Genomic DNA, 25,521 nt, shown 5'->3' on the forward strand with positions numbered 1-25,521 from the left:
TTAAAAAGGGCACTGCCTTTTTAATGATGAATACAAATTAATGGATGCCATATTTACAAAAGGCTTTCATTATATTTAGTTACTTGGTTGATGTGGAATTTCTAAACACAAATGTTATGGGGCTGTATAAATATCTCAATGGATCAGCAAACCATGGCATTAGTCACTGTTCAAAGGCTCAGTCATGGACACCGCTCAATTTCTAGAAACTTCTTTGCACTCATTTGAATCTCCATCAGCATAAAGCTCTTTCTGTTAGTTCACCACATCTGGCAGCATCTATGGAGGTTGAAGCAGAGTTAATGTTCAGAGTCTGGTATGAAGAACCTATTTCCCAACACCTTTTCAGTTCTAAACAAGAGTCAAACCAGACTCAAAATTTAATGCTGTCTCTCTCCACAGATGCTGCCAGACGTGCTGAGTTCCTCCAGCATTCTGTGTTTGTTGCAAATTTCCAGCATCTGCAGTATTTTACTTTTTAATAATTTTATTATTTATTGATTTATTACAAATGGACAGTTTTCTTCCACGATTAACCAAAGGTACAATGAATGTGAACTATTACTTAGCATAGATTATTATTTATATTGATCAAACTTGCCTCCTTGGGTGGTGGTAGGTCACCTTCATGAACTATTGCAGTCCATGTACTGAGAGGCAGGAGTTTGACTGAGTGACAGTGATGAAACAGTAATATACATGCAAGCCATGATGGAAGGCTACGTCGAGGTGACACAACACTGATGCCCTTATGCTTCTACATGATAGAGATTGTGGATTTGGAAGGTGCTATCAAAGAAGTGTTGGTTGATTTGCATCTTTTGCTCTGTGGAGCAATGAGTGAGCATTTAAGCTGGTGGATGGGATGTTGCTTTCAACAAGACACCCACAACTATGGCCATACAACGATATTCTAGCAACTTTTGATGCTCCAGTATCCCACAACACTTCAGATTGAATGTGTCAGTTCTTGTTTTGAACAGCAGACCAATGACTCCTAACATCAGAGTAAACAGTAATAAGAGTCATAGAGATGTACAGCACCGAAACAGACCCTTTGGTCCAACTCGTTCATGCTGACCAGATATCCCAACCTAATCTAGTCCTATTTGTCAGCACTTGGCCCATATCCCTCTAAGCCCTTCCTATTCGTGAAAGTGATTCTTTCAGACAGAGACATAATTGAAAAGTTTTTTTTTCAGATTTTTTTTTAAGGAACTACCTATGTTCTGCAATATAACCAGTGGATTTTCAGCCAATGAATACTGGGTTACTCAAAGGTGATGAAGTGGTGCTGCCCTGTGGTCTTCCACAGGGACCGGTGTTGGGTCTACTTTTGTTTATAATTTATACAAATGATTTGGATGAGAATATAGAAGGCATGGTTAGAAAGTTTATATATGACACCAAAATTGAATTGAATTTATTATCACTTTGGCGATGTAGTAGGCAGTGAAGAAGGTTATCTAAGAGATCTTGATCAATTGGGTCAATGGGCTGAGAAGTGGCAGAAGGAGTTTAATTTGGATAACTGTAATTGGTAAAATCCATTTTGGTAAAAACAGACAAGAGCAGGACTGATACAATTAAAGTAGGGCCTTGAATAGTGTTGTAGAACAGAGAGACCAAAGGGTTTAGGTACATAATTCTTTGAAGTTTGCATCATAGATAGGATGTTTAAAAGGGTACTTGGCATGCTTGCCTTCATAACTCAGACCTTTGAGTATAGGAGTGGGACGTTATGTTGAGGTTGTACAGAATGTTGGTGAGGCCTCTTCTGGAGAACTGTCACCCTGTTATAGGAACAATATTATTCAGAAGAAATTTTCCAGGATGTTGCTGGGAATGCAGAGTTTGAGTTATAAGGGGAGGCACCTTTTCCCCTGGAGTGTAGGAGGTTGAGAGTGACCTTACAGAGGTTTATAAAATCATGAGTGGTATAGATAAAGCGAAGGGCAAGTGTCATTTCCCTCAGGTGGGGGATTTCAAGACTAGGGGACATATTTTTAAAATGAGTGAAGAAAGATTTTAAAAAGACATGAGGAGGCAACCTTTTTAGACAGAGGGTGGTTTGCATATGTAATGAACTTCCAAAGGAAGTGTGGATGGGGGTACAGCTACTTTTAAATTACACTTTAACAAGTACATGAATAAAAAATGTTTGAAGGAATAAGGGCCAAGTGTGGGCAGGTGGGACTGGTTTAGTGTGGGGAAAATGGTCAGCATGGACTGATTAGGTGGCAGGGTCTGTTTCCCTACTGTATGACTTAAAATGTTTATACTTTGTGATTTTTTTTCAGCTCTATTAATCAAATGGCATCAATGTATCACTCTAAAATAAAGTAGAGAAAATATTTGAAGTATTGTTTTAATCACCTGTCATCTTTTGGATTTGATGTTAATCTCAGACCTCACATTATTATTGCTCTGGTGGCTATGGAATGTGTAGTGGCACAATCTGTGGAAGAGTACATAGTTTTTTCAGTCTCTGATCAATAATAATTCCTCAACCAAAGAAAATTAGCATTTATCACATCATGTATATTGTGTTTCTACTTGTGGAAATGTACATGTTTGGTTGCAGTATTAGCCTCACTGGTGATCCTTGTTGATCTAAATTAAGCGTTTGTCCTATTGAATAAGTGTCTGGGAAATTAATAGTGAAAAATAAGGAGTTGAACTAAACAGGTATTTTGTATCATTCTTCATTATAGAGGATATAAATACAATTTGCAAAATAGCTGCAAATCAGTAAATGGGAAGGAGGGAGCACTCAGAAAATTACAATTATTAGAAAAGTGGTACTGAGTAAATTGTTGGAGATGAGGGCTGACAAGTTCCCAAATCCTGATGGACTTCATCCTAGGGTCTTAAGTATCTGGTGAGATAGTTGATGTGTTGGTTTTAATCTGCCATATATATTCAGAAGTTCCATTAGATTGGAAAATGGTGAATGTAACACATTTTTAATTCAAAAAAGGAAACAGGAAGTTGGAAATTACAGACCAGTTAGCTTAACATCTCTGATAGGGAAAATATTAAAGTCATCATTGAAGATATTATAGCAGGGAACCTTTTTTAAAAAAAAAGGTTGAGGTAATCAGGCAATGTCAACATGGTTTTGTGAATGGGAAATAATTTATTAGTGATCCATGCAGAATTAACTTGTGCTGTGGTTAAAGTGGAACTGGCGAAGGTATTGTATTTACATTTTCAGAAGAGATTTGATAAGGTGCTACATCAAACATTAATAAAAACTCATGGTGTAAGAGATAACATGTTGGCCTAGACACAATATTGATTTAGCTAACAGGAAACAGTAGTCATGATCATTTTCAGATTGTGTCTTCTGTGTCCATATATCTAGGGAATGACCTGGTTTCCTTTTGTCTCGAACTCCTGTTAAACAGGAGGAGTTAATTTCATCAGACAGATGTGATTTAGTGGAACACAGTTTAATTTACAAATGATGTGCCAAAAGGATCAGTAAAGAGACTCAACATTTTGCAATTTATGTAAATGCCTTGAATGAAGGGACTCAAGGCATGATCACGATATTTGCTGATGACATAAAGCTGGTTTGAAAGTAAGTTATGAAGGGGACATCAGGAAACTACAAAAATACATAAATAGGTTAAGTGATTGGACAAAGATCTGCCAAATGGATTATAATGTGGGAAAATGTGGAATTGTCCATTTTGGCAAGAAGAGTAAAAGAGAGAACATATTATTTAAATGGTGAGATGTTGCAGAGCTGAGTTTCAGAGGCATCTAGGCGTCCTAGTGCTTGACCCATAAAAGGTTAGCATGCAGGTACAACAACTAATTAGAAAAGCTAACAGAATTTTATTGCTTATTGCAAGTCAAATTGAATATATAAATAGGGAGGTTTGCTTTATTTATACAAAGCATTGGTGAGACTACATCTGGATATGGTGCATTCTATTGGGCTCCTTATATAAGGAAGGACATAACTGCATTAGAATAGTTTAGATAACGTTAACTAGATGAATATCAGAAAAGGTGGATTGTTTTACGAGGAAAGTTTGAACAGATTGAGCTTGTTATCGTCTGGAGTTTAGAAAGCGAATTGATTGAAATGTAAAAGATCCTGTGGGGTTTTTGACAGGGTGAATGTGGAAAGGATGTTTCCTCTTGTGGGGGAAAATACAATTAGGGGCCACTGTTTAAAAATAAAGGTTCGGCCCTTTAAATCCGAGGAGAACAATTTGCTAACAAAGGGCTGTGAGTCTTTTGAATTCTATTCTTCAAAATTTGATAAAAGCAGAATCCTTGATATTCTGAAGGCAGTAATAAATGGATTCTTGATAAAGAAGGGGGATGAAAGGTCGTTGGGGTAGATGCGAATGTGAAGTAATCAGATCAGCCACGATCACCCTAAATGGTGGAAGCAGCTTATTCCTGCTCCTGATTCATATATTCATATGTAAATGCTTGTACCAATGTCAGAGGATTGAAGGTTATTTGAATTGCTGTTCCAGTCACGCAGAATAGCGTCTTGATCCTTTTACGTCAAAGAAACCAGTCACTGATTAAAAATGTAGGTGAATTGTCCAAAAGATTTTAAGCTCAATATGCAAGGACGAGTGTATCAAGCATCTATTTTTGAAACAAATTACTTTCAAATCAGTGTATAGCTTACTTCCTCCCAAGTGTGTAGGCATAAGTGGACTGAAACAAGCTGCCTCTTCAGTTTGGTAAATTAAACTGCATTCCACTAAATCACATCTGTCTGATGAAATTAATTCCTCCCTGTTTAATGTCAAGACAGAAGTTAGAGACAAAAGGAAACCAGGTCATTGCCGAGATGTATGGATACAGAAGATACACAAATGTTTCTTTCTTCAGTTCAGCAATGGTTGGTTGGGGTTGGCCAATGTGGAAAGGGTCACTGAGCTACACGGGGAAACATTTCCATTTTATTCCCAGTCTGTGCTGAGTTAGCTAATTTGAGATGGATGATACTTGAATGAGTGCTGGGATTGTCTTTATCCAGCTATAGGAAAGGGAAAGGGAGGGTGGATTGGGTCTACTGAAGATCTATGATACAGAATACCAGCCAAATACTGGGTCCCTAATAGAGGCAGCATCTGTGGAGAGAGAAACAGAGTTAATGTTTCACGTCTGTTACGACCAGTAATCCTGAAGAAGTCCTATTGGGCTCTAAACATTTACTCTGTTTCTCTCTTCACAGATGCTGCCACACCTGCTGAGTTTCTCCAGCATTCATTGACAGATAATTTTGGACCACTGGAAGGGAACATTCTATATTTTCTCACCCCATTTACTCTAAATTGTAGAATGACTGTTGCTGATATAAGCACAGGACTATTTACAGTCCAGTCTACTGCACCCTTAAGGCTAAAGGAGACTGGACATTGACTTTAGCAGAAAGACCCAAATTACAAGTAAGTGGAAGATCACTGAACACAAAAAGTAGTTCAAAGAAAATAAATTTTAATGACCAGTGTTCTAGTGCAAGCTTAAACAATCCATCAAATAACCAACGGTGGCTCTTAATGTGTCATGGAAAGCATTGGTTCCCAACATAATTACCAGTCATTGTAAATCAATTGACTCCTTTATTCAGTAGCCTTGGCTTCCTGATTTTACTCTGCTGTGTATTTTTAGAGATAATTGTACAACTTGTTATCTAATATTCTACACGAATAGTTTAAATGTTTTGATCTTTTTTTAATAAGAAATCTGTGTAATCCATTCTGTGATTCTGTTGAACTACACTTCCAGTAGACTGCTAAATCAAGGTAAAGAGGAATCACAAAATACCATAGCAGCTGTGGTTGAATACCCTCTGAATTAGCTTTTCTCCCCCAACCGAGAAAATTCCCTCCGAGCAAACCCTTTAGGGAAAAAGAATGCATTGCATAACCGCTGCACATTCTGATTGGAAACATCTTTGAGCTATTTTTAGTTAATACTTTAAAATTCTGAATACACAATGCCAACTGAAGGGACTCTTTTGGTGTGGTGGTACTGTCCCTACCTCAGAGCCAGGAGTCCCGGTTTCATGTCTCACTTGATCCAGAGATGTGACATAACAGCTCTGTTAAGAAAGTAGCTAGACCGCTTGGACTTCATTTCGAATTTTAAGTGGCCTTTACTTGTGGCATGGTGGTAGTGTCCCTACCCCTGAACCAAGAGACCTGGATTTGAGACTCACCTGCTCCAGAAGTGCATAACATCGCTGAACAACTTGATTAGAAAAATAGATTAATTCCAATCATTAAACCAAGTATGAGTAGCAGATTATTCACAAAAAAAAATTTTTCCTTCTCTAAGGTTAATTATGGGAAGTTTAAAAAGGGTAGATATGTACATATGTTTCTTCAAGTGAAGCTCCCATTAACTGGCCCATAGCATCACTGTTAGCAAGAGGCACTTATACATACACACTACACTCCATGTTCACACTTTAGTCTTCCAATCACACTGTACTCTTTTTACTCATTTGTGCTGATAAACATTTAGCTTTTTCTGGATTGTTCTGTATAGGTAGCTTAAGATGGGCTGAATACACTCCCTTGGCTGTAAGTAGCTTATAATTCTATAAAATTGCCTCCCCACTGGACACTAAACAGTGGGCTAATGGCAGCAATGTAATGTTAGAATTATCGATAGCCTGTGGAGGAGAGACCCTGTCACTTAAAATGATGTCTCTCTGGTTTTCATCATCAGGTTATCACTAACACACTGGCCCCTGTTGGATCAGCTGCCAGTCAGCTCAACACTGGCAACCGTAAGCCTTTGGTCAATCTGAGGTTGGCATCTTCAGGGTCCTAAAGTCCAGTGGTCAGGAGTGCAAATACTTTGTTCTTCTTTTCATGGAGTTCATGAGAAGGGGAGGGTGTAGTCAGTGATTTTGAGGCTTTCAGAAGCCATCTACTTCATTTTCCCCCCGCCCCTCCGTCTATGACACCAATTGTCCCCAGATTGCGGTGATTGGAGGACGTTCAAACTCAGCAGGCAGTCTGCCAAGCTAGTCAACCTTTTTACCCACCAGGGTGGCATCAGGAGAGTGGCATGTTGAGGCTCTTAATTGGCCACTGATTGACCACTTCTGGGCCTCAATTGCTAGCGCATTGAGAAAGTAGCCCAGGGACATTCTCACCCAGTACAAATGTGCTGGTGGCTAGAAGGGGTTGAGTATCTCTCCAGGGTTAACTCGTCCCATTATTGGTTCTGCCTTCACCTCCAGGGAAGGGAAGATTCTACCCTTGAGTTTTTTGGTGTGTGAGAAGAGTGATTGAAAAGGCAGTGTAGGGGATGGGTGAAACCAAGCTTGGTGGCAAAGGCCTGATGATTATTAAAAGAGAGTTCTGATTTTTTTTAAAAATCAAAACTTCCACAGTTTTGAGACCCATATACAAAAAAAATGGTAATAATGGAAAAGTTAACATTTTATTTCAACATCATGTCCTGTCTTTCCTTCTCAAAAACTTCTCAAAAAAGTTTGTGTTAAATATATACTGAACAGCCAGATGCCTCATTAATTAACAGCCCCCTGAATTTTCTCCCCATCTCAACATCAAATTGCCACACTCCTCATCACAGGTATTGAGACCCAGTTCTAGACTGTCCAGCCTGGGAAAACACCTTAGCTGTTTACCTTTCAAGCTGTGTCAGACGTCTATATATTTCAATGCAGAGGACTCGAGTAGGTAGGTATGGAAGATATGCTTCTTTTGTGGGGGAGTCAAGGACCAGAGGACATAATCTAAGAATAAGGGATTATAAATTTAAGGCAACGTTGAGGAGGGATTTCCTCTGAGGGGAGTGAATCTGGAATTCTTTACCACAGAGGGCTGCTGAGGCTGGATTCTTACATCTTTCAAGGCTGAGAAAGACAAATTTTTGATCAGTAAGGCAATCAGGGTTAAAAAGGCAGGAAATTGAGGATTTGAGGATTATCAATCCAGCCATCTCATTGAAGGGTGGGGAGCACACTCGATGGGCTGAATGGTCTGTTTCTGCTCCTATGTCTTATGGTCGAATCAGTTCATCTCTCATCCTTCTAAACTCCAGGGAACAAAGGCCCACTCTACTCAATCTCTCCTGATTATCAGGGCCCTCTCATCTCAGTTCTGTTCTAGTAACAACCCTGTGGACACTTGCGTACTTCCCAGCAGATACCAGCAGACATGGATCCTCACCTCCATCTGCTTGGACAGTGCAAAAAGAGGCTACAAGTCACCGTTAAATGTGTCAATGTGGGAATGGGAAGATTCTGTTACTAGAACAGAACTGAGATGAGAGGGTTCTGATAATCAGGAGAGATTGAGTAGAGTGGGCCTTTGTTCCCTGGAGTTTAGAAGATGAGAGATGAACTGATTCGACCATAAGACATAGGAGCAGAAATAGGCCATTCAGCCCATCGGGTGTCTCCACCCTTCAATGAAATGGCTGAATTGATAATACCATAACCCTGAGTGCCTTTTGATAGAGTTAAAGTTCCAGAGCAATTCTCTGGAGCGTTCGCAAGCAGAATTTAACACTGAGCCACATAAAGACATAGAGGAGAGCTGACCATAATTGTAGTCAAAAAGGCAGGCATTTGTGGACCTCTTAAAGGAAGAAAGAAAACTGGAGAGGTTTAGAGAGCAAATTTCAAAACTTAGAACTTGGCACCATTGACAGGTCTTCCAATTGTGGAGTGATTTAAACCTGATTCTCTAACTCCAGTAAAAAAATGTTTGAGGTAAAAATAACTTTAAAAATAGCCTTGATGCCCACTAATTTGTCCACAGGCACCAAAGGAAGAAGCTGATCTCATTGTATGGAGCAGCACGCATTGCTGTCAGTTCATTCAGGGACAAAATGAGGATGTTTCTGACAGCAACTGGAAAATAAATGATGACTTTCGGGAAGATGTGGAATCCTGCAGTGCAGAATAATTTGACGCATGAAGTGTTATCCCAGGGATCGAAATACCAGTTAATTGAAGCACAGCGAACATTGGAAACAAATGAGGGCCAATGGGGGGAAGGGACCTCGAGCAATGCAAGGGCAGTCCTTGTCATATGCGTCTGGTAGACAGATTATTTTTCTACACGTTTAATTTTTTTGTGTGTGGAGCAAGTAGATGATTTTGAGGTGTCTTTCCATTTGTCTGCAAGAATAAAGCTGTTCTGATTACTATTGAAACTGTGTACGTGGTGTTCCTTCCACATAATGAGAAGATTTATTCAGTAGTGTATTCATTTTCATAAGGCATTCCATATATTATTCTCAAAGTTACCTCCTGCTGTTTTTTGTTGTCATCACAAAGTTTCATAATTAAATTTCCCCTCTCACACAGCCCACATCTTTAGTTTTAGACAGTCCACTCTGACTGAGCTAATTAATTCTAACACTGCATCTTAAATGTTTGTTTATCTGACTCCACCTGTTCTCCAGTGCGTTTCCAGAAGTCGTTTCTTTCTATATCAGCTTTGTGTGGTTCATTTGTGTTTGTGTTTGATTTTAGTCGACTGGGAAATTTTGATCTGATTTGTCTAACTTGCATATTCAAAAACCAAATAGAAACAGTAGTAAAGCATGAGAGGAAGACATCCCCTTCAGTGTTTTAGACATTCTTGTATATAACATGGAATGGAATCGACTGCATATTGAATTTGGGACCTTCTGGAGGGATCAGCACCTTACAGACCAGGAAAAACAATAGAAGCTTACATTGTGCCTTGAACATAATAAAATGTAATGAGGCCGACACATAGTGGCATGGTGCCTTTGATGGCATCTTCAGGGGCAAGTGATTCTCCATCCTATCCAGTCAGAAGCCTCTCTGATCAGTTTCCAAAGAGGTGACCGATGAGCTTCTCGGAGAGCTAAGAGCTTTGATAATAAAGACCACAGAGGGACAGGGTTCTAGAAGATTTATTCTGGTGGGAACTTTTAAGCCTTTGAAAACACACACCAGTCAGAGGAAAGCTTCGAGTGTGAACTCTGTTTTGCACTTTACTCATATTAACCACCTGCCCAAAGTGTTACTGTTTGAGAGTCCAAAGAAAATCTATAGAATTCTGTCTGCCCTCAAACCAGGCCCATAATCTTTGAGTGAGTCAACATACAGAACTGAGCATAGCCCTCCATTGTACATGAGACTGTAAGTTAAGCTTCATAATTAGTAAGGTTGACCCTATGAACTCAACGCACAAGTACCATATTACCTCATGCGTTATCTGACTGGTGTGTGTTTTCAAAGGCTTAAAAGTTCCCACCAGAATAAATCTTCTAGAACCCTGTCCCTCTGTGGTCTTTATTATCAAAGCTCTTAGCTCTCCAAGAAGCTCATCGGTCACCTCTTTGGAAATTGATCGGAGAGGCTTCTGACTGGATAGTACTACAACCAAGAGTTTAGATGCTGCAAGGATGTTTTCCCTCCTGGGAAAATGTAGAACTAGGAAACAGTTTCAAAGGGCCTTCCATTTAAAACAGAGATGAGGAAGAATTTCTTCTGAGAGTCACGAGGGAAGGGAATCCCAAATGAGCAGTGGAGGCTGCACTGAATATGTTCAGTGCCTCAGAGTTGGACCGATTTTTTGATTGACAAAAGGAGAAAGCAGGGAAGTGGAGTCAAGGCCACATCAGATCAGCCATAATTTTATTGACTGGTCGAACAGATACGAAGGACTCCAGCTCTTATTTCTTACCATTTATATGTCTATACATCGGGCTTAATCCATTTCAAATAAACATATTTGTGCCAAAATAAAAGTAAAGCATCGAGCAGCTCAAGGGAAAGTTCAGCAACATTGTGTTCTGAGAGTGGAGTCTTGCTGGACAGGAACATGTGTTTCCCGATTATGTATGCTATGTTTTTGTGGTGTATTGGTGATTAATATTGATGAGGCTCCATTAGACTCTCACTCAAATACTTCTGTCATTTGATTCAGTGAAGATCTCTTGTCTACTGCATCAGGAGGATGGTGCATTGTTCTGGTCTATGTTTCCAGAGGAATGTCCAGCCATTACGAAATTGTCATGAGATTTATCCAGGACAGCTGATGCACCCATATCAAGGAGATGTAATGTGCCTTTGGTTTTCTTCTACCAGAACCTGAGGACTTTTAGATGATACTGAAATGCCTTTTCAATACCAGGATGATGAAAATGGATTGGGAGGGACTAGAGTTCGCCCCATGATAAAGTGCAGAGAAAGGAAAAAGAATTACAGCCTGTTGAATCCAGATTTCTGTCACCATATGGGTATCTTTCTACATCCACCAACACCCTCTGCACACCCCACCCCCAGTTCATCCACCAACACTGGGCAAACCCAATATCCTGAGTCCCAGTAACACTCACCTCAGAGTATGCAGTGATCTAATTGAAGTGAAGTCACTGCTAACTATGTAAACAGCATTTCGGTTGCCGAAAATCCCACAAACAAGGGCGAGATGAACGATCGGCCAATTTGCTTTCTCAGGAGTGAGGTCAGATTCCAGGAGAAGTTTCTTCTTTGTTCCATCGGACTGCAAGATTCTGAATAAGTACTATAACCAAGAGTCGAGAGTGTGGTTCTGGAAAAGCACAGCAGCACAGGCAGCATCCGAAGGGCAGGAGAATCACCGTTTTGGATATAAGCCCTTCATCAGGAATGCCTGATGAACATGATGAATGCCTGATCAGAAACCACCAAGAGTCCGGCCTCCCAATTTAATATTTCCCAACAAAGGACTACCAATAAATACAGCACCTGTCTTCAGTATGCACCAGAGTGTCACATTAAATTTACGCTCAGTCCCAGGATGTTGGTTACGCCACTTTTGGGGTACTGTGTACAATTCTGGTCTCCCTGCTATAAGGAAGGATATTGTGAAACTTGAAAGGGTTCAGAAAAGATTTACAAGGATGTTGCCAGGGTTGGAGGGTTTGAGCCATAAGGAGAGGCCGAAGAGGCTCAGGCTATTTTCCTCTGGAACATCAAAGGTTGAGGGGTGACATTACAGAGGTTTATAATAACATGAGGGGCATGGATAGGGTGAATATCCAGGGTCTTTTCCCAGGGTAGGGGAGTCCAAAACTAGAGGGTATAGGTTTAAGGTGAGAGGAGAAAGATTTAAAAAGGACCTAAAGGGGCAATCTTTTTATGCAGCAGGTGTACAGAATGAGCTGCCAGTGGAGGTTGGTACAATCATAACATTTAATTGGCATCTGGATGGATACATGAATAGGAAGGGTTCAGAGAGATATGGACCAAATGCTGGCGAATGGGACTAGATTAATTTAGGATATCTGGTTGGCAAAGATGAGTTGGACCCAAGGGTCTGTTTCTGTGTTGTATGATTCCATGGCTCGATAAGTAGGGCTTGCACTCAGAGCCTTTTGAATGAAGGGCACAGGAGTTACATTAAACAAGCTGAATTTTATATCTAATGTGTTTGACAAAAATGTCTGTTCTGGTATTACTGTAATAAATAAAATAACCATACTGGCATTGTTCTAGTCATTGAATTGCGTGATCTTTTTAATTATCTTAGTGGGTTTTTCCTAATGCATACGAAATATAATACACTTTCATTTTAGTCTATATATTGAGCAATGAAGTGACAGCCTGCCGGAAGCCATTTAAGGATTAAGTTGTTGGCTTTTGGAGCCCAGAATAATGTGACAGACCCATGATCTGTCACTGGTGAAAGCTGCAGAAGTACCCTGATACATTAAAAACATAAATCTGATTTCTCAGGCAATGCTTTAGCCAAAGGTAGATTGTTTCTAATCTTTGAACAGTAACAGCTGTGGTCTTTCCTATCCTTTATCCATGTCACAAAGTGCAGCAGGAGGCTCCAGATAGATTGCACCAGCAGCAATGTACCTTTGCCGAGCCTCAGTAATCCAAGTTATTGTTTTATGTTTAACCCTGGGCATCCCACTTTGGGCATCCCACAGAAGCTACATGTCCCTCTGCAGCCACCAGGAGGCAGGTTAGGGCATCAGACTCAAGCAACAATCACTGTGCCTCCAAACTGCCAACAGGGCCTGATTCACGTCAACTCGTATTTGCCCTTATGTTTCATTTTCACTGGGGCTGAGTTACTTCAGTTGTTTATTCATTTTTAGATGTGAGCATCTGGCTATACCAGACTCTATTGCCTGTCCCTAACTCTCCGTGGTGGTGAGTTGTCTGCTTGAATCATTGCAATGTCATATGTATACCCAGATAGCTGTTACAAAAAACCAGTGCAGCAACAATGAAGGGATGGTGATACAGTTCCAAGTCAGGATGGTCTGTCATTGCTGGTGTTTCCACGTCCCTTGTTCTTCCAGGTGGTAGAGGGCATGAGTTTGGAAGGTGTAATCAAAGGAGCCTTGCTAAGTTGCTGCAGTGCATCTTGTAGATGCTACACACTGCTACCATGTTGTGGCAGAATGTTCCTAATGTGCATGCTGCAGAGTCACAAACCTAAGATCAAAAGACCAAAATCCATCAATGATGAGTTTTGAAAAATGTGAAATTGAAAGAGAGCATTAATTTAAACTGTGCATGCTTGAGCAAAGAAGTTATGTAAAACTTTTAAAAATGTTTGGTTTTCATTGTATCCAAGTTTGGTGACTACACTTCAGGAAGATGTCGAAAGCTATAAATGTATGCATAGGAGGCTGCTACAGGGATAACATCTTGGGAGAGACTTGGGAACTGAGCATAGAGCATAGAAAAGTACAGCACAGAACAGGCCCTTTGGCCCATGATGTTGTGCTGAGGGTTAATTCTAATGTAAAATAAAATAACTTAACCTACACACCCCTCAATTCATTGCTATACATGTGCATGTCCAGCAGTCACTTAAATGTCCCTAATGACTCTGCTTCCACACCACTGCTGGCAACGCATTCCATGCATTCACAACTCTCTGTGTAAAGAACCTACCTCTGACGTCCCCTCTATACCTTTCTCCTAATATCTTAAAACTATGACCCCTCATGCCAGTCAATCCTGCCCTGGGGAAAAGTCTCTGGCTATTGACTCTATCCGTTCCTCTCATTATCTTGTATACCTCGATCAGGTCTCCTCTCTTCCTCCTTCTCTCCAGAGAGAAAAGTCTAAGCTTATTCAACCTCTCTTCATAATGTAAGCCCTCCAGTCCAGGCAGCATCCTGGTAAACCATCTTTGCACCCTCTCCAAAGCCTCTGTACCTTTCCTATAGTAGTGTGACCAGAACTGAACACAATATTCCAAGTGTGGTCTCACCAGGGTCTTGTACAGCTGCAGCAAAACCTCGTGGCTCTTAAACTCGATCCCCCTGTTAATGAGAACCAAAACCATATGCTTTCCTAATAATCCTATCCACTTGGGTGGCGACTTTGAGGGATCTATGTACTTGCACACCCAGATCCCACTGTTCCTCCACACTGCCAAGAATCTTGTCTTTAATCCTATATTCAGCATTTGAGTTCAACCTTCCAAAATACATCACTTTGCACTATCCAGGTTGTACTCCATCTGCCATTTCTCAGCCCAGCTCTGCATCCTGTCTAGATTGCACTGCAGCCTGCAATAGCCCTCAATATTATCGACAGCACCTCCAACATTTATGTCATCTGCAAATTTACTAACCCACCCCTCAACCTCCTCCTCCTCCAAGTCGTTTATTACAACTACAAAGAGCAGAGGCCCAAGAACAGAGCTCTGCGGGACCCCACTCAACACTGACCTCCAGACAGGATACTTTGCATCTACAACCACTCTCTGCCTTCTGTCAGCCAACCAATTCTGAATCCAGATAGCCAAATCTCCCTGTATTCTATATTTCCTGACTTTTTGAATGACCCTACCATGGGGAACCTTATCAAATGCCTCGCTGAAGTCCATATATTTATCGACCTGTCTTGTCACCTCAAAGAGCTCAATAAGATTTGTGAGGGGACATGACCTACCCCTCACAAAGCCATGCTGACTGCCTTTAATCACACTAATAGTCATAAATCCTATCCCTCAGAATTCTTTCCAAACCTTTGCTGACCACAGATGTAAGACTGACTGGTTTGTAATTGCCAGGGATTTCCCTATTACCCGTCTTGAAAAGAGGAACAACATTCGCCTCCTTCCAATCCTCCAGTACAACTCCTGTGGAGAGTGAGGAGGCAAAGATCTTCGCCAGCGGCTTAGCAACCTCCTTTCTCGCTTCCCGGAGGAGCCTAGGTTAAATCTGGTCTGGCCCTGGGGACTTATTAATCTTAATGTTTTCCAAAATTTCCAGCACATCAACTTCATCAATCTTGATCTGGTCAAGCCTGTATCCCAGCTCCTGAAAGTTCTCATTCACAACAAGGTTCCTTTCTTTAGTGAAAACCAAAGCAAAAAACTCATTTCAGGCTTCCCCTATCTGCTCAGACTCCACGCACAAGTTCTCTATGATATCCCTGATAGGCCCTTCCTTCTCCCTGATCATTTTCTTATTCCTCACGTATGAGTAAAATGCCTTTGGGTTCTCCCTAATCCCTCTTGCCAAGCCTAAATTGTTCCCCTTTTAGATTTTTTATTCTAAAGAGACTTAATGCACAAGATGGTAATTAGAGGTAATAGATCAGATTATTAACCACCAAAAGGGCCAGATAGAATCAGAGTCATACAGAACGGAAACTGACCTTATGGTCCAATTCATTCATGTTAACCAGATATCTTGAATTAATCTAGTCCCATTTGCCAGCATTTGCCCCATATCCCTCTAAACCCTTCCTATAAATGTACCCATCCACATGCCTTTTAAATGTAATTGTATCAACCTCCACCACTTCCTCTGGTAGTCATTCCATACACGCACCATTAGGTCCCTTTTAAATCTTTCCCCTCTCACCTTAAACCTATGCCCTCTAGTTTTGGACTCCCCTATTTCTTTAAGGAGTAAGTTTATTACAATCTGGAATTCAGTGTCAGGTGGCATTGGAAGTTACTTTCAAGAGTTACTTGCAAAAAAAAAGTGAATAAATATTTGGAGATGGAAAATATTGTCAGGTTAAGGGAAAAAAAGCAGGGATAATTGGTTGGTTCTTTTAGGAAAGCATTTTCAAGAATGGGCAAATGGTCTGCTTTTGTGCTTTCTGGTTCTGTGTTGACCCTGAGGCTTCATTGACTGAGACAAAGATTCAGACATTAATACAGTCGATTCCATTGTCTGTAATTTTGTGAAGTGTAATTGCAGTAGGGATGTGGCTTTGATGCATCAGTGTCTTCACAGCTATCATTCCCATTGTGTAGTGCTCCATCTAGTGTTGTAATAAGTAAAGTTCCAGCCCTCAATCAAAGTTCTAATGAATGGAATTACTACCTTGGGCCAAAGTTTTGTAGGGTTGGCATCTACCCAAAGAAAATGGAACTAACCACTTGCATTGCTAGTCTGCCACCTCTGTTTCCAACCCTGCCGAATTGGTGACCCCTCAGCCAATCAGAGTTGACTTGCCGACTAACCAGCAAGTAAAAATTTGGAATTCTTGCATTGGTTCCAATGACAACAAGGTGAAAAACTTCAGCAACAGGCCTTTCTTAACAGCAATAAAATTGATAAAGCTGGCAAACTGAAAAATAGTTCTTCTGAAAGCCTAACTCCTATCACTAATAATAGTGATAAAGGCTAGAAGGCATTTCTTGTTAACTTTAGTTACTGTTTCATGTGTTTGAGAATCTTTAAATCTTGGGAAAGGGGGAGGTGATTAGCTGTCGCTGTCTTGTTCTTCTCATCTGCATTGCTACCTGTTGCCAGCTCTTTACAGTAGTTCAGTTTACGCTGCCCTTATTTCTCAATTGATCTGCAGCTTATTCATTTCTTCTTTAGGTCACCCCTTGATCCTCAGTCTGAGCTTTTCCCTTAACCATTCTTACTGTCGGTATCTTACATTCTCAAACTGAATCTAATTTATCTAGGAACCAACAGGAGTAGGCCATTCAGCCCCTCAAGCCTGTTCCACCATTTAATGAGATCATAGCTAATCTGTGGCACATCTCCACCTTCCTGCTCTTTGCCCATATCTCTTAATATTATTGCTTAACAAGAAATTTATCTATCTGAGACTTAAAACTAACAACTGATCCAGCATCCACTACTGCTTGTGGAAGAGAGTTCCAAACATCGAGCACCCTCTCTGTGTGTAGGGGTGCTTCTTAACCTCTCTCCTGAATGGTTCTAGCCCTAATTTTCAGATGATTGCTATTATTTATTTGTGTTTGCAAGAGAATTTCAATTAAATGTAATTGCAAAACACTGAAGGAGTAGTTAGGATGTTCCAGCATCAAGAAGAAAGTGCCCTTTATCAAAATGTGTTTCCTTTCCTATCAGACTCCACTCGAGCATTCTTTCCAAGTCAATATCATGAACACATTTCTTAATTTAACCATTTCCTTGGAGCATTAGTGCAGTGTTTGAACAAAGGCTCCCAGAAAGTAACTTGCTGTCCAGGGTGCTGAGTATCTTATGCATGTTGCAGGACCTTGGCCTTTCTGCTCATCAGTACAGCACGTCCAATTTCATGTCAACAGCACAATGGAATTCCCTGACTTCGTCAACCTTATTATTTCACATTAACGTGCATACACGCTGCTATATTGACTGCTAAGGACGTTTGTGTATTCTACAAATTCAGTCATCAGTTTATATCACACTATCCAGCCTAGGCTGAAGGGATTGGAGCTAGCTAGATGCTGAATGGGTGTAAATACTGTATTGTTGCTTGAAATTTTAAATAATGCATTGTTTTTCATTCACTTTTGAATTACAAAGACTTATTAAACAGTTTTAAATAGGTGTTTTGTCAAATTGTCTCAGTAAGTCCCAAGCAAATAATTTTGTGCTTATTCCCATTGATAAGCTACAAATGGTCTTTCACAAACGCGTGATAGTTAGTGAGTATTGCCTTTAGTAACTACAATCGGTTCTGCTATAACGCGTGTTTCGTCAATACAAATTGGCTTTAACGCAATTTAAGAATTTACACTATTATTTGCAAAACGCAAACTTTCCTTACCTGTGTTGGCTATAACACAATTCTGGCCCCATTCGTTTAAACAGTGCAGCTATTGCGCAATTTTCTTGTAATGCGAGATCGCAACTATCACATTATATCAGAACCGACTGTATGCTTTAATTAGTTCCTTTTATATTGTAGAATATCTAGAGTGTGGAAGCCAGCCATTCGACCCATCAAGTCCACACTGACTCTCTGACGACCATCCTACCCAGACATGCCCCCCTAATCTCCATAACCCGTCCATTTCCCATGGTTAATCCACCCAGCCTACACATCTTTTTGACTGTGGGAGGAAACCGGCGCACCTGGAGGAAACCCATGTAAACACGGGGAGACTGTCATCCAAGGGTGGAATTGAACCCGGGGCCCTGGTGCTGTGAGGCAGCAGTGCTAACCACTGAGCCACTGTGCTGCCCTATGTTGGACCATGTTGAAAAAAACCTGAGAATAATTGATGTCTTATTTTCTGGCTGCTCCTCTCTCTGTTACACCCTCCAAATAAACTCAGTTATAGCTCTTTTTACTTCAAGTGTCAGTCTTTCAGCATTGGATGCTTTCCAAATGGTCCTCATGCTCCATTGTTATTGAAATGCTCCAGTCTTTATAACATCATTACTAATCTCCATTTTTTCCAGATCCTCTGAGGCTCCTGTTTCTTCTCCAATGACCTGAAATAGCAAACCAGAGTTTACTTTCTTACTTCTAAATCACTTCACCTCATACAGCACAAACTCTGGGGAGGTGGGGAATGATGGGTAGTGCTTTGATATCCATCTCAAGTGGCTATTTTGCACGTCAGCCTAGATTGTAGATCTTTCTCGAGGCTGGCATTTCAGGCTGTGGCTGTTTTCCCTGGAGCATTGGAAGCTGAGGGGTGACCTTATTGAGGTTTATAAAATCATGAGGGGCATGGATAGGGTAAATACACAAGGTCTTGTCCCTGGATTGGGGGAGTCCAGAACTAGAGGGCATAGTATTAGGGTGAGAGGGGAAAGATTTAAAAGGGACCTAAGGGGCAACCTTTTCAACATGTATGGAATGAGTTGCGAGAGGAAGTGGTGGAGGCTGGTACAATTACAACATTTTAAAAGGAATCTGGATGGGTATATGAATAGGAATGGTTTGGAGGGATATGGGCCAAGTGATGACAAATGGGACTAGCTTAATGTAGGATATCTGGTCAGCATGGACGACATCTCTATGATTCTATCTGTACCCAGCCGAGCTCCTGATGACCACTTCTGTGACTGGCATATTTAGTGACTAGAGTTCCTGCCTACTAGTGGGGACTTGCTCATGGGTTCAAAGTTGAGGAGAAAATGTTCTGTGCGAAGCTTTTGAAAAACAAAATGTCAAATGGCCCAATGTGGAAAACAGATCAGGATGGCAATCACAACTGTGTTTCTGGGTAAGTGGTGGAACAACCCAAATGGGGAAGTAGGGTGTTGGTTTGCTCTATTTGACTTGACAGCATCATGCTGCACTTCTGGCAGGAAGGTTGGCCAAGATTGAAACTAAATACAGTCCGTGGATTAAACTGAGGCTATGCCCTCTGGTCCTAGACTTTCCACATCTACTCTATCAGGTCCCTGCAGAATTTGTTTCATTTTCGTTTCACCATATGTTTCATTCTTCTAAACTCCAATGAGTACAGGACCAACTTCCTCATAAGACAGAGTCTTCATTCCCAGATTCAACCTAGAGAATTTCCTCTAGACTGCCTCCAACGGCAGCACATCTTTCCCTAGACCAGGAGCCCAAAATTGCTTACAGTAGTCAGCTGTGGACACTAGTGGCTGGCATCATTTTCCCAAGACTTCCCTATTTTTATACTCCATTCCTTGTGCAATAAAGTAACCCTTACCCATCTTCATTCATATAACAGTGGAAAACAGGAATTCACCAAATTCTTTCCATTTGGATTAATTTCTGCATCAGTGACAGAGAAAACATTTTTGGAGGTATGCTGTTGTTTATGCATGACTTAAATGCAACTGGGATGAGATGGGCCTGGGCTTCTTAAATTTGCAGAGAACATTGATGCAGCTCATTGCAACTTTGTTCAGATGTTTTTAATGATGCAGAATAAGGTAACAACATCTTAATAAGGAAAGGATTGATATCCATGGTAGCTGAAACATGTCAAGCTGACAATAATATTGGTAAATGATTGGGCATATTGATTTCCCAACAATGAACCGGATAGTTATTTGAAAGAAGTGACTGATTGCAGGTCACGTGAATGAGTAGCTGGTTGGAAAGGTATTATTGGCTGGTGGTGCTGCACAGAATTGCTGCGCAGTGATCTTATTTGCAACAGACTGACTCTGTGTTCAGCGACCATATAAATGTCATCAGTGACTTCCTAGATTTTGGAGACTCAGACTATTTGGTTAAATGTGACATGCTGCCTTTGTTACTAATTGTTGCTTTCATAGTGACTAAATATTTGCAGAACCTTTCAGCAAGCAGCACACTGGCCTTGATTGTAAACTGGTCAATACTATATTGGAAGTAGGTGCTACAGGATATTTCTAATTGCCTCCATTTCTGACTCAGTTGATGGTTGCTGTTGACCGTAGCAATTACTTGATGGTACAACTGGAAGTCTCCCTAGTTCTGAGCCAGAAGACACTGGTTCAAATCCCACATGCTCCAAAGGTGTGTCATAACATGACAGGGGACCACTGATTTAAAATATCTATAACCAGTCTATGGTTTAATAACATATGATTGTATTGGGGCAGGCTGTCTCTGGAATCACAATGCATTCTGTAATTTCCTCTTAGACCACCAAATGTCACGTGTTGGAGTGTGTTAAAAGCTCAATCTGACATCAATGTTGAGTGAATTTTTAAAAAGGCCACCTATAGCTTACAGTTGCATTGTTGATTGCAGCCATCCCATCCTTGGGGGGAGATCTGAAAGTAACTTTGCAGATGGTCATCTCTTTTAGGATCTTCCTATCAAACACTTATACACTTTTTGTGTACAATGGCTTATCGGTATTTTTACAGATAAATCAGTCAACCTTTTATTGCATCATCTCTGAATCTGCTGCCCTATGAAATTATTTTACTCCATTACTTATGAATATTCAGAATTAATGAAGTCTAGCATGTTAGCATGAACATGCTAGCATGAAGACTAATTAAAAGACTAGCATATCTTACTTCTGTCCATTAAGGACCTCATGTGCATACCATGTACAAGTACAAAACACTGCCTGTATGAACAGAGATTTACACAAAGGAAGGCGGAGGTGACTTTAATTTGATGTGATTTATTATTGCCACATGTACCTAGTTACAGTGAAAAGTTTTGTTTTGTGGCAGATCATACATACAAAGATCATGAAATAGAGAACAACAAAAAATGCTGGAAAATCACAGGTCAGACAGTTTCTGTGGAGTGAAACAAAGGTAATATTTCAGATTAGGAGGAGAAAGTGAGGACTGCAGATGCTGGAGATCAGAGCTGAAAATGTGTTGCTGGAAAAGCACAGCAGGTCAGGCAGCATCGAAGGAACAGGAGAATCAACGGGCTTATGCCCGAAACGTCGATTCTCCTGTTCCTTGGTCCTGAAGAAGGGCTTATGCCCGAAACGTCGATTCTCCTGTTCCTTGGATGCTGCCTGACCTGCTGCGCTTTTCCAGCAACACATTTTCAGCTAATACTTCAGATTGATGACCTTCCATCAAAATTGAAGAATCATAAATAGGATGATAATCCAATAATGAATTCAGGAGAAATGGCTTCACTCAAAGGGTGGCACAGTAGCTCAGTGGTTAGCACTGCTGCTTTACAGAGTCAGGGACCCAGATTCAATTCCAGCCTTGGGTGACTGTCTGCATGGAGATCACACATTCTCTCTGTATCCACATGGGTTTCCTCCAGCTGCTCTGGTTTCCTCCCACAATACAAAGATGTGTAGATTAGGTGGATTGGCCAGGGGAAATGCAGGGTTACAGAGAAGGGGTGGTGGGTCTGGGTGGAACCCTGTTCAGAAGGTTGGTGTGGACTCATTCGGCTGAATGGCCTGCTTCCACACCATAACATTTCGATGAAAGGATAATTAGAATGTGCAACTTGCCACCACAAGGTATATTGAGGTGAATGGTAGATACATTTAAGAGGGTGTAGGATAACCACAGTTGGGAGAAAGGAATGAGATATACTCAAAAGATGTAAGGGCAAATAAAGAGCTGGTGATCTAAAACAAAAACAGAAATTGCTAGAGAAACTCAGCAGAGCTGGCAGCATCTGTGGAGAGAGAGCAATCAGTGTTCACATTTCAACTCCAGCAAACCACTTCAGAAGCAACTAGGGAAAGATGGTATTTATGCTGAACCCACCTATTAGTTCCTATTATCACCTATCATGCTTCTCTTCTTCCCAGGCTTATTATCAACAATCCCTTTATCAGCCTTCCCTCTATTTCCTTTCTCACTCTGGACACTTTCTCCCTTTCACCCTCCCCATCCCCCAATCAGCAATAAGTATTACTTTTTCCTAGCTGCTTCCAGTTCTGAAGAAAGATCATGGACTTGTAATGTTAATGCTGATTTTTCTCCACAAATACTTCCAGGCCTGCTGAGTTTCTCTAGCAATTTCTGTTCCTGTTTGAACAACAGACCTGCATTTCAAGGAAAAGTCCCTTATTTTGACGGTTGATTTTATTTATTATTTATTTACATAGTTTATTTTAAGGACAATCTCTGAGGGGTTTAGTCTGTTTGTTTCTTTGTGGATACGTAGTGTGGGCAAGGTCACCAGTGGGTGTTAGTCTTCCCCTGCCCCCTCACCTTCCAAAACTCCCCAGCTCTTAGATATCTTCACATTATAGACCTTATTGTTACACACCTCTGGAGCAGATGGGAATTGAACTCAGCTTCCTGGTCCAGAGGAAGGAACATTACCATCATACCACACGACCCCTTCCTGCCCAGCTTTTATAGTTATCCACACCAGCATCCCAACACCTCTCACTTGTGGTCATCCACAACTCTCCCAGTCTCCACAAAAACATCCAGGGCCTCCTACACACTTCCCCTCCTTTCCCAATCAAAGCACCCTTTACATTATGTCACAGGAGTTAATCATGTTGGAATTAACTTGTGTGGAAGATGAACGCAGGTAAAAATTAATGGAACCCACAATGGCATGTTCTGGTGCCAGAGACTACTGTGTAACTGTATTGTATGAAAACGCTTTGTGATCACTGATTTTTTTCTTTTATTTCCACAACAGGAACGGAATCCTTTAACTCCAAAAGCTTGGCCCTGCAAGCTCAGAAAAAGATCCTGAGCAAAATGGCCACCAAGGCAGTGGCCAATATGCTCATTGACGACACAAGTAGTGACATCTTGGATGAACTGTACAAAGTAACCAGAGATTACACAAATGACAAGAAAGAGGCCCACAAAGTCTTAAAGGATTTGATCAAGATTGCTTTAAAAATCGGAATCCTCTACAGGAATAACCAGTTCAACCAGGACGAAGTGGAGACAGTGGATAAATTCAAGAAGAAATTAAATCAGGCGGCCATGACGGCAGTCAGTTTCTATGAGGTTGAGTTCACCTTCGACAGAAACATTCTGGCGGAACTGCTGATTGAATGCAAGGATTTGCTGCACGTTCTAATCGAGCGGCACCTCACTCCCAAATCCCACGGACGCATCGATCACGTTTTCAGACTCTTCGCAGACGTGGAGTTTCTGTCTGAGTTGTACAATCCTGATGGAGTTTACAAAGAGTATCTGCAGAAAATCTGCGAGGGGGTCAACAAACTGCTGGATGAAGGCATCGTCTGAACTTTGCAGCCTGAACAAAAGGACAGCATTTGAACCCCATCCTCCCCCCACCCCCTCCACTTGTTATCAAGGGACACCATGTACCATCATCGCAGGGTTTGGTGGCTGATTCTCATTGTTTGTATTTGAGTGCTACAGAGATTCCTTTTGTCTGATTCTTATACTGTAAGTGTGTGCATTTGAAAACAAACCAGATTGTGAATCAATTTTGTCGTTATGGAGGATGAGTAACTTATCTGCTGTGACAATGCATGCTAAAGAGCTTTTTGTAAAAGTTGAAATTACATTTTCACTTGCACAAGTTGGGGTGTTTATAGTACTGTTATCTTCAGATGTTAAAAGTGTTTTCCAGCACTTCGAAGTAACAATGAGCTATTATGATCACAAAAATTATAACAATGCAGCAGTTCTAGCTAAACAACCCACAAAATATTGCTGTAGCACTGCTTAAAATGCAACAGTAATTTAGGTCAAACATATTCGTAGGTTAAGCAGAGTCAAAATAGCTTACAGCTTAGAAGGCCATTCACCCCATGGTACCTGTGCCACTTCTCTGAAAGAATCATTACCCTGCCGCCCCCATAATGTCATTCTTCCTATCCATTCCTCCCTCTCATTTATTGATGCAGATACCTTTTAAAAGGTATTACAGATTGTGCTTCCACCACAGATTGATAGGATGTTCTTACAACCCTTTTTTGAAAAAAATGCGGACTCACCAGTCAATCCACGGTGTCTGTCTCAGATTCCAAGGTATCTTCAATGCTTGGCGGAAAGGGAGAACGAAATACAGACTGTTTTCTAACTCAAAGGCAGACATTGCAAAGCCAGGACAAGAATAATCCCGCCATGGATTGCAAATTTCATAAGAATTGTCAGTCACCTTTTCAGGAAATTAGCAGCCACATCATTTCCTGTTAACTACTTATTTTTGTTTAAGTAACAATCTAACCTCCAGCCCCATTGAAGCACAGCAGCTGGTAGATGGTCTGTCACTGAAATAACTCCACAGAAGCCAGTATCTCGTCACCAAGTCACCCTTCATTTACATGTAGAGAGTCCTTGACACTGTTCCAGCTCCCTCAGAGCTTTCGGAATGAACAGGATGTCTGACACTCTTGTTCTTGGATTTTTTTAAATATATATCGGAGTCATAATTGTTTCTGTTTTTCCTCTCTTCCTCCCTTCTCTCTCCTTTCCCATCACCCTTTGTTTTCTTTTTTTTATTATTTCTTTTTGTTGTTTTTTTCTGCTGTGAAATGGTGTGGGATTGGGTGGGTGGGTGGGTGGTGGGAGGAAGTGGGGAGAGGTTATTCGACACTCCTGTTTTTTTTTTAATAGAACCCCTGACACTCCTGTTCTTTTTTAACCCCCACACTACCGCCTAACTTCGGTGGCGCTTATTTTTTCCCCAGCACCCATGTTGTGTGTGTGCAGGTGTGAGACACAGTGAGAGACACAAGGTGTACGAATCTTTATTCAATTTCTACCACCAGGAAGAAAGGAAACACCCGAGTGGCCAGTGACAGCCAGGGCTCCCTGATTGTACCAGGTTAACAGCCCCAATCAGGGAACTCATATTCTATGAGGTCCAACTGGCTGACCTCGTTACAGTCACTGCATTCTTATCCCTCTGAGTTTGAAGACACAGGCTGGGTTTTTTTTGTTTAGCTCCTCCTGGGGTGTTTCAGCACCGGGTCAGGTTCC

The 25,521-nt window shown here is 41.0% G+C and overlaps 1 protein-coding gene across 1 annotated transcript in view; it reads left to right on the forward strand.

Moving 5' to 3' along the window:
• The window catches only part of tnfaip8l3 (tumor necrosis factor, alpha-induced protein 8-like 3), a 61,717-nt gene extending 36,640 nt beyond the window's left edge, over positions 1–25,077 (forward strand). The window contains exon 2 of the mRNA XM_043677045.2: positions 23,252–25,077. Within this exon, the coding sequence (XP_043532980.2) occupies positions 23,252–23,814 (563 nt within the window). The 3' untranslated portion in view covers positions 23,815–25,077. The remainder of the gene's footprint in view (positions 1–23,251) is intronic.
• Positions 25,078–25,521: the final 444 nt, after the last annotated feature.

This window comes from Chiloscyllium plagiosum, unplaced genomic scaffold, assembly GCF_037043375.1.
Source record: "Chiloscyllium plagiosum isolate Xiang-an unplaced genomic scaffold, Cpla_swu_hap1 HiC_scaffold_39, whole genome shotgun sequence".
NCBI lineage: Eukaryota > Metazoa > Chordata > Chondrichthyes > Orectolobiformes > Hemiscylliidae > Chiloscyllium > Chiloscyllium plagiosum.